The sequence below is a fragment of the Centruroides sculpturatus genome, unplaced genomic scaffold (assembly GCF_000671375.1).
Source record: "Centruroides sculpturatus isolate CEXI.00-Female unplaced genomic scaffold, Cexi_2.0 scaffold1523, whole genome shotgun sequence".
In the NCBI taxonomy this organism is placed as follows: Eukaryota; Metazoa; Arthropoda; class Arachnida; order Scorpiones; family Buthidae; genus Centruroides; species Centruroides sculpturatus.
Genome location: NW_019385692.1, coordinates 90,856 through 103,381, shown reverse-complemented (window position 1 = coordinate 103,381; position 12,526 = coordinate 90,856). Strand labels below are relative to the sequence as shown.

Here is a 12,526-nt window from a genome sequence, read left to right as displayed (position 1 = left end):
AATTTTCTTTTTTACCAAAGGTCTTTCATCACAATTAATAAAATCTGAATATTGCAAAGTATTTAAATACAGTAAAATAAAAGATTTTGGGAATGGTTTTCACAAGAGATGGAAAATTTCAATTGCACAGTAATTTGTATTGTGCCATACTAGGATTACCATATGTCCTCATTTTGGGGATAAGAATTACTGGTAGTATATTTCTGGGCTGTAATTTGAAAAAAAATTGTAGATCTATAAATTCTTAATGTCATCCATCCATCTTTCCTTAATCCTGAGAACAGAGTTAGATGAATGAAAAATGAGACATGGAAATCTTAGGAGCAGGAGACCTTGTTTAACTATACAGTGGTGACTCGTACAACGTACTTAATCCGTTCCAGGTGCACGTCCGTTAAGTGAAACGTCCATTATACGAAACGCATTTTCCCATAAAAATACATGTTAAAACATATAATTTGTTCCGCAGCATAAAATAACCGTACTGTACCATAAAAAATGAAAATGGAGCAGACACCAATTATGCCGGGTAGTCAGATGTTGTGAGGAGGAGGTGGAAGAACACTTTCTTTACACATTCATACAGATACAGACTTTTTACACATTGCAGCGGGTCTTTTTTTATTGTTTTTTAATCGGAGTCAGATTCAGGAGAGGCTACCGGAACTTGCAGGGTCAACTTCTCTTGTTCCATCCTTTGTTTTTTGCCCGCTGGCTTCTTGAAAAACATGACCAAGGTGGTCTGTTTCTCTTTCTTCTTTAACACCTGTCGGAAATGACGGACAAAGGTGTCATCGTAGAGATCATTGATCCTGTTGGCCTCAGCTCTGTTTGGATAATGAGTGTTGGTAAACTCCTGAACCTCTCCCCATTCGACAAGAAAGTTTTTGTCAACTTTCACTCCTGATGATTTCTTGCTTTGTTTCAATTGAAATCACCTTTCTGTTTTTTTAGAAGCCATGATGCATTATAAATGACTTAACTTGCCAGATTATATGATACGAATAATTCTTTATTAATTAAGATCACTAAACACTTCTACGAGCTACTCTCGCTCCGTTTGTTTTTTACAACCTCTTTTCGTCCCGCCACCTCGGCATCTACACAATTACATTACATTTAATGTTTATTTAAATCATCAACATATAGTACATTACATTTCTACTTCAGATATACTAATAATACATTCTAATTATACTAATATATCCTAAAAATAGCAGATTGTCATTGGCAACGGCAAAAGAGTGGAAACATCATTCGCACTTGTTCGAAGAAAGTCCATTGTTCGTCTCATGTAACTGCCGAACGGAAAGTCCGTTGCTTGAGTCACGTAACGGTCAAACAGAAAGTCCGTTATTTGAGGCGTACGTTATACGAGGCACCACTGTATATAAACTTCCAATGCAAACCGGAAGTCATGTTATTTCAATTCAAAAATTTTCCCCAAAAGGTGTTAGTTAGATGACTGGCACAACACTATTGTTAAGGCAAAAGATGGTGACAGGGGCGGGACACTAAGAATAATTTGAGGAGGAGAGCATATATTTTAAATTAAAAATATGATTAAAAATTGCAGCCTGGCATTGTGGTGTCATAATAAGTAATTAAATTTTCTGTTTTGTTTACATTTCCAATGATTGAATGTTTTTCTTCATTCTAGTTGTACCCAATGTAAAAAATGGGAGGTTTTCTCTATTGGTTACAACACAGGGTTAAATTCAGAAGTTAGCTATCTAATTACATAGGCAATTTAGTTGTGTTTCACTTGTGATATTACAGTTTTCACATTGAGATTGATACCATAAATGCAAAGCAAAAACAATCTTCATTAGCACTTTTCTTTCTGGTCACATGGTTGGTGTGTATCTTTGGTCACATGTTTACTATTTATAAGCTACAGTTTATCCGTATAGATCAGGAAGTTACCAACAATTTTCACATATTGACCTTTTTTAAGGAAAATTCTTCCATTGATTCTCTTGAAAATATTTTCAAGAATTATTGTACAGTACATGCATATGTAATATTTTATCTAATTTGCTCATCTTCAATGAATCAAGGTAGATTAATTGAAGCAATCAACATTAACTTGATGCACAGTAAAAAAAAATTAAATCTAGTTATATAGTCTACATGGGCTCATCAGTGATTAACAAAAACTAAATGAATAAAATGTTGGGTATTTAACTAATTTTTTTTACAAATAAAACTAACAGTTAAATAATGATTACATTTTACAATACAGTAAAGATACCTTTATACAAGTAAACTATTTTTTATGCTTTTATTAATTGCATTAACTATGTTAAATATAATGATTTGTGCTTTTACTTTGGAAATCTCTCTAAAATCAAAACATAATGCCAAATAGAAAACACAAAAAGCATTGTATAAATTTGCATTTAAAATAATAGAAAACAGAAATATAGTATGCCCCATAAACATGGAAGCATAGGAATTATATTGATGTTTGCTTATTCTTTCACAGGTAAAGTATCGTGCTGAGGGAGAAAAAACGAATTCAAATTACTTTGAGTGTGAATTCACCAGAGTTTACAAAATGGTCTAAATGCATCCTGTAATATGATACTGTGGAACTTCGCTTAATGGGAATAATTCGTTCCAGAATGTTACTCGTAAAACGAAACAATTTTTACCAAATAAATTAATGTAAAATATGATAATGCATTCCATGCTGAAAAAATTCCCCAAATGACTTCGTGCCACATGACAACCTTGACAGCATTCTTCTTGTGACACAAGCAATATTGCCTCTTTCTTGAATATTTTAAAAATTCATTGGCATTATAAATTGTTTTTGCAAACATGTGCACAAAGTTTTCAAATTTCTACACAATGAATAATTTAAATTATTTTTGTAAGTTTTAAAATTGGTGTGGATTAATCAGTAATTTTTATTGTGCAGGAAGAATTTATATTAAAAATGAAATGTGTTAAAATTCATTATTCGCAGAGTTATAAATCATTCAGTAATGTAGATTAAAATAGCTATACCAATTTTTTTTTTTTTTTTTTTTTTATTATTTAAGATCATTCATTATTTTCTACATTTCAAAAATAAATTTGACATGGCTTAAAATAAAATCCTTATTTTTACATACTACTAAATCAAAGGCAGTATGGTAGCACTACACCTTAATATGCTTGATCTTCAAATCCATTTTACTTAGGCAGCAGTAGTCCAACTTTGTTGATCAGTAGTAATCTCCTTCCTAAGGTCTACACGACTTCGGTAATAAAAATTTGCTTTGGTTAATTGCAGCTCCTTAATTTGCATATAACAGACATTTGAAATAAACAGTAAAATTTCACCAGTGAGTACAGCCCAAATCACTGGTTTGTGCTGATGGGACTGGTTTCAAAAGACACACAAGAAATTGAATAAAATGAATATCACTTCAATTCTCAAGGTATTTGTATATTTATTAAACCAATCAAATTATAATGCAAATTTTGTCATAAACTTTAGGGTAATTTGCTTCGAAATCTTATGCAATGTAGTTGAAAACTTGATCAACACACAAGTTTAGTATGCTCTAATTGATTTTGGTGGTTTTAATGTCTGTTGAGCTAGACTCCAGAATGTCACATAATATGATATATTCTTTTCAATATATATTGGAGCATGTGGCTTTTCAACCAATGATTGGCTTATAACCGGGCATAAGTCACTAACCACCTTGAAAAGTTCTTTGCAGTGAGTATTTACTGAAGTTCTCCAGCTTAATGGTTACAAAGTTAAAAGCATTCATTTGGTGAAAAAATACCAAAAATTTTTTTGAAACATTTACCTTAGATCTTGCAGTTGTCTAGAATCTAAGGAGAACACTATTGGTATACATTTTATCAAATGGCTAGGACAGTAAATATAAATTCACAAAATAAAAGACTATGATAAAAGAGTCGTCTTTCGTCCTCTCATGCCTCAGGAAATAACGGTCTTAGGGCAGAGTCAATCTTTATTTAGAGGCTTCATGTCTGTCTTAAATACAAAACATTACAATCTTTCCTCTGATGATGGCACAATTAAAAAATATGTATATTTTATAAAATAACAAATAGAAGACTCCTTTATTGTATAGTCTTTTAATTTGTGAATTTATTGGTGCAAGTTTTTCTACCAGTTTCATTTCATCAGAAACTTTGTAGGAATGATGCTGGTGACAAGTTTTTTATATTGATCTTGGTTCCTTAACTGCAAGCTTTAATGTGAAAACAGTGCATATCACAGCTCACTGTTAGCCCTTAAGCTGTAATGTAGATTACTTAAGAGAGCACAAAATTCTGTGCTAGAATCATTAACTTTGCTGAATTTTTTTTCTTTTACTTTGATTAGATAATGTTCTATAAGTATGTGGTTTGTAAATTTAAATTTTCATTTCATGCAAAAGAAAAAAAGAGTGACTAGTTTATCGAAAAGTATTCTTAAGCAATAAAGGAGACTGTTTTTATGGAAAAAGTACCAAAGGTGTAGAGTTTAGGACTACTAGTATGGAATAGAAGATGTTAAAAAAAAAATGTGCTCAGTTGCTTATCTTCTTTAAAGTTCAGGCCTAGACTAGTTAGGAATCTTGGAATTTGCATCTGAATGGACATTTCTATGGAATCAACACTAAAGACCCAATACACCTACTCCATGTTTTGATTTGAAATAATGTAACTATATAGTTAATTGGGGCTTCCTGTCCCTAAATTTTCCATACTTGGTCTTGCCTTTTATCTAACTTCATTCTCGAGATTAAGGAAGGATGGACAGCAATTTGAAAAAATTGTAGATATAGATCTACAATTTTTTTTCAAATTGTAGCCCAACAAGTTTTCATTTTGTTGACATTTTCATAGTGTAGGAATCCTGACCCATTGGGATTCTGATTGGGATTTTGAGCCAGTTGCCCATTCAGATGCATGTTCTTACATAGCTAAAGTTCCTGACTATGAGCAAGACCTGAAGCTTTGAAGAAGGTAAGCTGCTATTCACACCTTTTTAATCAATCAACTCCTATTCACTTTTTTGACTAAAAATTGCTAGTTATAAACTTTCATATTGTTAGGTACTTTTTCCATAAAATATATATATATATATATATTTTTTTTTGAGAGCATTTTTTAATAAGCTAGTATATTATTATTATTATTATTTTAACAATTAGTTTAATGATTTACTAAAAGAACATTAAACAGTATATAAATTTGCAAGAAAAATAGAATCTCTTTATACAGTGTTTACAATTGACTGGGTTAAAACATTTAACAAAAAAATTAACCATAGCAGATATTGCAAGACTATTTTTGCATCAAATAAATCTAGTAGTGAATCTAGAAGTACCCAAAGGGGAAACTAACTCAAAAATTAAAAATATATGAATAATTAATAAGTACTTTTTATTAGTGTGTGCATGATTATATTATATCCAACCATATTTGTTGTCATAAATGTTTTTGAAAATACCATTTTGAAGTTAGAACAAATAAAATTAACTATTTTGTGTCAATGGAGAGGACAAACTTTTAGCCCTCCCTTTGAATCCACCACTGAATACGGCAACTCAAAAAGTTTTAAAGTTATTGATAATATGCACTATCTTGTAATGAAGTTTTCAGACCATTTTTCTTTCAAGGAAATCAATGAAAGCTGGATATGCTAGAATTATTTTGATATTTTTCAATTGCAGATACTTGCAGCAAGATATAATCTCCTAGTAAGGTGGTGTTTTATGTGCACAAATTCTTAGGGTTATGATAGCCTTATTTCCATGGTTTATTTGCTTCCCAAATCTCCCATCTCAAATGTAAAGGATAGGATATATGCAGAGAAGTTTACTGACATTGTAGAACTGAATCATCAGATAGTGGAAAACCTCAGTCTTCCAAAAAATATTTTGAAACATTTGACAAGAAATCAAATATAAATTGGATATAGTAAGTGTTACAAAAGGCATGTCAATGTTTTCATAATAAAACCACGGGTATCCAAGAAATTACTAAAGTTTTTCAGTTACAGTATTTTCTGCAAAAATAATTTCTCCATATCTATTATGGTTTATGTTTTATTAAATGTTAATCTAGCCAATAAATTATAGATATTCTGTATTTTAGATTTTATAGTAGTACTTTTTTAAGGATTAATCAATGATTTGCTAAAGACTTCCTAGTTATGTTAATAATAGTAAATTCTGATTAAGAAACCTGTTTATCATCTCTTAAGCAAATCTAACTACTATATAATGTGTTATCTAATCATAATTTACTATTCTAATAAAACACAATATTTTTGTATAATAAATGCAGAAAATTTCACAAGTGCTTTAATGCAACCGTGCTCTATAAAACTTATAGAAATTATAAAATACAACAAAAATTTTAGGAAATCAATAATTTAAACATATGTTAAATTAGTACATCATATAGATTAAATGCTTCTGAATATTTGATTACAACAGACATTGCATAATATAACATTCATAGTAAAATATTAGTTTCAGATGTACATTCAGTCTTTATGTTTCTGCTGATGAAAGTAATATAACAATTTTGCTTCATATGCATATATATTTGTAAATTAGACAACTTCTGGTTAACTCTGTTAAATTTATTAATAATCTGCATTAAATTGGTCTTAAGCAAGCTTGTTTCTGTTGTAATATCAATATTAAACTCATTTTTTTTAAATAAAAAAACAAGTTTAACATTTTTTTTTTTTATAATTGAAGAGCAAGGAATCAAACAGATGTACCTTCTAACAAACTTACCTTTAAATTTATATATCAAACTTCAATAAATTTTTTTTCCAATAAAATGCATTTACATTACTTTGACACTTTTAACAATATCTATATGACAACATATAACTAGCATCAATAGAACAATTTTTCATGCGAGCTTCAATGCCGCTCGAGTGAAATCTTTTATATATATATTCTTAGAAATAATATTCGCAAAGTGGATATTAACAACCTATGTTACAGTGATAACTTGCAGTTAAAAACTGCTACATTACCTTTTTACCCTGCCTAGAATCAGCATAAAGAAAATATAATTATTGGCTTGTCATAGATTATTTAGGGTATTATAATTTTGTATTGTAATTCTTAGTTCACAAAGCAAAAAGCGCATTGTCCGTGTCTTCACGATCCATCTTTCTGCGATTGGCCGCATTATTGGGTGCATTTCTATTGCCGGCACTGGATGCCGAGGAACTACTGGTGGGCGATTTACTCAAAGTAGAAGTCTGTTCTGCTGGAAAGACATTAGGTAATTTTTCTGCTGCTGCAGTCCTCTCAGCCAAGAATTTATCAAATTCTGTCCAGAAAATTTACAAATTAGAAAAAAAATAAAATTAAGAGAGAACTATTTAACGTGTGTTTTTTTGTTTTCATACCTGAACTCGTAATTGATTCTTGGGTCTCTTCAGCAGGTGGCTGAAATATTACAAAAGAAATTTAATAACAAATAAATTTTATTTGGCATAAATTTAGCATTAAGTATGATTCATTTAATAACAATGGTTAAAAAAAAAAATAATTTTTTCAATAACTTAACTTCTTCGACAACTGAAAAATGGTTTTAAAAAATATAAATTAATTCTAGTAAAATGAGAGCGGTAACTAAAAATTAGATTTCTTGAGAATTCCAATTTTTTCATGAAAATTTTTCTTCAAAAGGTTCAGGTGTGATGTTTTCTTATAAAAAAATTCTTTCAGTATTGATACAAAAAGAACACTAGATTTTCATGTTTCCCCAATTAACTAATGTTTATATTAGAGATTTCATATGGTCATCATAGTGATTATTTACTTATACCTTGGATCTATTTCCAAGCACAGTATTATCACAAATTTTTTTAAACTTTGTAATATTTATTTTTTCAATTTAAAATTAACTTCTTACACTTATGTTTTCAAAGAATACACTATTAATAATTAGTACAATGTGCAGGTAAGATCTTTATTTACTGTATCTTCAAGACTTCAAGAAAAATTATTATTTAGAGAAATATTAAAAAAAAAAAATTTTTTTTTGGATTCTTACAAATTTGCATTCTAAATTTAGAATGATTTTTATTTTTATGGAAAATCATTTATTATTTTTAAGAATAAAAAAAATTTACTAACAATTAAAATTTCATACATAATCAAGTAATAATACTATAAAATAAGTGTTTTTAAGTGAAATTGATGTTTAAAATTTATATTGAAATGTGTTCCAAATAAAAATTTTAATATCATAAAGAAATTATGACTTAAAAAATTTTTTGATTGTTGAACACAAGTTTGTTTTATTAATTAAACACTTGGCTTTTTTCCATCTTTATTCAGTTGATCTGTATCTCACCTTGTATCCTAAATGACTTAAAAAATTTGCTAAATTTCAAATTTTATATAATACAATGTATTAAAAAAACTAGCTAAGCTATGGTAATTTGTTATTTAATTCCAAAATGATTAATATAAAATAAGAATTTTACATATCAATAAGGAAAAAAAATCTGCAGTGATTTTATGGAATTTATATCTGACAAATGACCATGCAAGATGCTAGAGATTATATTAAACTGCAATTTTATATCATCATTAAATATTTCTTGAAATAGTGTAATGCTACTTAAATTTTTTAAAAGCGAATGACTCAACAGTAGGTCAAATCATTCCCAATTAAACATAAAAAGTGATTTTGGTTTAATTTATTCTTGAATTCAAACCAAACATGTTAATAAGAAAATCCAAGTACTGTATATGCCAGTGTATAAGTTGACCTGGGGAAAAAAAACTCCAAAATTAGAGCTGTTATATAACAGGAGATAAAATGCTAACTTTTACCACAGAGCAAAACCAAGTGGGACAAAATCCTAATACAGGTGGCCCTTGACTTTTGCACATTTTTAAAAATTTAACTTTTTAAATATTTTTGTCGATAATGAAAATATTTCCTTCCATGCAGAACACTCATACACTACAGTGTGGTAGCTTGCTCTACGTTCTCGGACACACTACTTCCTACAATAGCGGACTTCTTGGAATCCTAATCACTACTGTGTTGTTCCAAGCAAGAGTTCGAAACAGTTGTGTTTTGCCAATTTATTTGTTTAAATATTTTGTCCTTATAAATTGATAATCATGAGTGAGAAACGGAGAAACTACAGTGTTGATAAGAACAGAAAGAAATTAAGGACTCATAAACTTCATACGATCGAGACAAAGATGGAAATAATTAAACATTCTGAAAACGGTGAATCTTTTGCTTCAACCGAGCATTCGTACGATATGTACAATTTTGAAAAATAAAGAGTGAAATTAAGGAATAAATATTTTGAACACAGTTTTTGGTGCTTATTTTTTTACATCTCTCTACTTTCGAACATTCAACATTCGCGCACACTTTCAGGAACCAATTATGTGCGAAAGTCGAGGGCCGCCTGTAATCAGCTTGCATCACTTACTGCAACTCTATCGGGCTGTCACAAATATTTTCAACTAACACTCATATTTCATAAAAATATTTAATATAACTAAATAAAAGTTCAATTTAATTAAATAATTCTAGAATAATTTGGAAGAAAGGAAACCAGCTCCAGACTAATTTTTTTCTTCCAGATTATTCTAGAATTATTTATTTAAATTATAATTATTAAATTTAATACGAGATGGTACATAATGCCTCCCTCTAGGAACAAATTAATCAGTAATTAAAATTATAATCACCGGAAAATAGCCTGATGTTATTCGGCAGTTGGTTGTGGCTTTATACTAATGAATTTGGTTTTGAAAACTGTTTATGTTGTATAAAAATTCAGTTTAAATGAATACTGTTTCCAACAGTTATGTGCCAATGTTACATCACTGAATCAAATGATGGACATAAGTGTTCTACTAATAAGTTATTACTGTATACAGTGGTACTTTTGTACTATGCTGTGTAAACTATTAATATTTTATTGAATGTGTTGATGTTGGTTTCAATGTGTTTAATAGTAGCCTAGATTAGAATAGAATTCTTACTAAGAAAACTTGCTGAAGATTTTTAGTGATTGCTTAGGCTACTTTAGATACTGCTGCCTATATCTTTTTTTATGAGATTATATATATATATCAAATATTAAAAAGTATTACAGTTTGTTGTGTTTATTAAAATACAATGGTCTTTACAGTAGCTTATGGTGAAAATACAAATATATATCTACATTTCAGTTCTAGGAGGCCAGTAATTTTAAGTTTGGGAATTGACGCATACAGTGTTAAAGTTTAAACCAGAATTTGAGACAAGGTCAACTTATACACCAACAGAATATATTGTTATTTATTAATTAAATTTTAAAATATAATAAAATTGTCATACTTTATCTTGAAGCCAACGTTCCATTTCTGCAAAATCTTGCTCCTTCTGCAGCTAATGAAAAAATTATAAAGATGTTAATTGATAAAATAGAAAATAGTAAAATTAATTAAATATATATCCATTTTTAAATTATAATTTGCAAAGTTCGGATTTCAGTTTTAATAATATTATTATTGATATTTGATTATATTAAATAATTCCTCTATAAGCTCAATAGTAGCTTTACTGCTCTAATAATGAACCAAAAAAAGCTAATAAAGAATCTCAGTTTCATCATTGGTTTCAATATGTGATAAGATACCCCATAGAATCTGGTTACATGCCAAAAAAGGTTATCTTTAACATTAAAAAAATTTATATGTAAATAAAACTAAATTCAAATTATTTAGTAATAAAAAGAAAATTTTTTTTCTGTAGAAAATCTTAAATTTTGCAGTAATTCACTTTGAGAAAACGTATGATATGTGAATGTGTGAAGTTAAGGGTAGATACAAAGATAAATTCTTAGAGGAAATTAACTCAGTGACTTTTATGCTTTTCCTGTAATGAAAATATCACAGTTATTTCAAAATTGTGTAACTATTTAAACCTGGTAATTTTATGCCAAGAAAGAAATAAAACTTAATTTACAAATAAAAACCTAAAGTTTCAAAAATTAACAAGAAAAGTTGAGTGTTTTCATCTAACAGTGCTGAAATTCACTGTTAATTACTAATCTTTGTTTGTAATTTTAATTTTGTATTTTTCCCTATAACAAAGTATGAGTCCTTTATTATTATTATTAGTAGTAGTAGTAGCAGCAGCTTTTACTGCTATATTATAATTAATTTTGTAAATTACACATCACAGTAGGTAAAAAGTATCCCTAAAATAGTAGAAGAAGAAGCAAATTCTTGATACTGTATATAATTTAAATACAGTAGAGCGTCGTTTATCCGAAACGTCAGTTATCCGAAAGAATTCCAGTCAGCAAATTTAAATTTTCGCTAGTGCTGTGGTGCTACAATCTTTGGCTATATCTTGGACTACTCCAATATTTTTTTTATTGATGTGTTTGTGATGTGGCACTTTTGTGCGGTATTTTTCTGAGGACTGTGTGTCATGCTGAATCGAACGTTTTTGATACTAGATCAACTTCTAAAGTATATATATTTTTTGTTTTTATATTTTTCAATATATTTATTTTGTTTGTACAAAATAAAGAAATAATTTTTAATGATACAATAGCCACGANGGATACTATGCTGTGTAAACTATTAATATTTTATTGAATGTGTTGATGTTGGTTTCAATGTGTTTAATAGTAGCCTAGATTAGAATAGAATTCTTACTAAGAAAACTTGCTGAAGATTTTTAGTGATTGCTTAGGCTACTTTAGATACTGCTGCCTATATCTTTTTTTATGAGATTATATATATATATCAAATATTAAAAAGTATTACAGTTTGTTGTGTTTATTAAAATACAATGGTCTTTACAGTAGCTTATGGTGAAAATACAAATATATATCTACATTTCAGTTCTAGGAGGCCAGTAATTTTAAGTTTGGGAATTGACGCATACAGTGTTAAAGTTTAAACCAGAATTTGAGACAAGGTCAACTTATACACCAACAGAATATATTGTTATTTATTAATTAAATTTTAAAATATAATAAAATTGTCATACTTTATCTTGAAGCCAACGTTCCATTTCTGCAAAATCTTGCTCCTTCTGCAGCTAATGAAAAAATTATAAAGATGTTAATTGATAAAATAGAAAATAGTAAAATTAATTAAATATATATCCATTTTTAAATTATAATTTGCAAAGTTCGGATTTCAGTTTTAATAATATTATTATTGATATTTGATTATATTAAATAATTCCTCTATAAGCTCAATAGTAGCTTTACTGCTCTAATAATGAACCAAAAAAAGCTAATAAAGAATCTCAGTTTCATCATTGGTTTCAATATGTGATAAGATACCCCATAGAATCTGGTTACATGCCAAAAAAGGTTATCTTTAACATTAAAAAAATTTATATGTAAATAAAACTAAATTCAAATTATTTAGTAATAAAAAGAAAATTTTTTTTCTGTAGAAAATCTTAAATTTTGCAGTAATTCACTTTGAGAAAACGTATGATATGTGAATGTGTGAAGTTAAGGGTAGATACAAAGATAAATTCT

General features: G+C 28.5%; 1 protein-coding gene across 1 annotated transcript in view; it reads right to left on the bottom strand.

The window, feature by feature from the left end:
- Positions 1–6,289: 6,289 nt before the first annotated feature.
- LOC111641245 (TOM1-like protein 2) overlaps positions 6,290–12,526 on the bottom strand; it is a 94,512-nt gene continuing 88,275 nt past the window's right edge. The window contains exons 13-15 of the mRNA XM_023387385.1: positions 12,022–12,072; positions 7,400–7,439; positions 6,290–7,320 (exon numbers count right to left, since the gene is read on the bottom strand). Of these exons, the coding sequence (XP_023243153.1) occupies positions 7,115–7,320; positions 7,400–7,439; positions 12,022–12,072 (297 nt within the window). The 3' untranslated portion in view covers positions 6,290–7,114. The remainder of the gene's footprint in view (positions 7,321–7,399; positions 7,440–12,021; positions 12,073–12,526) is intronic.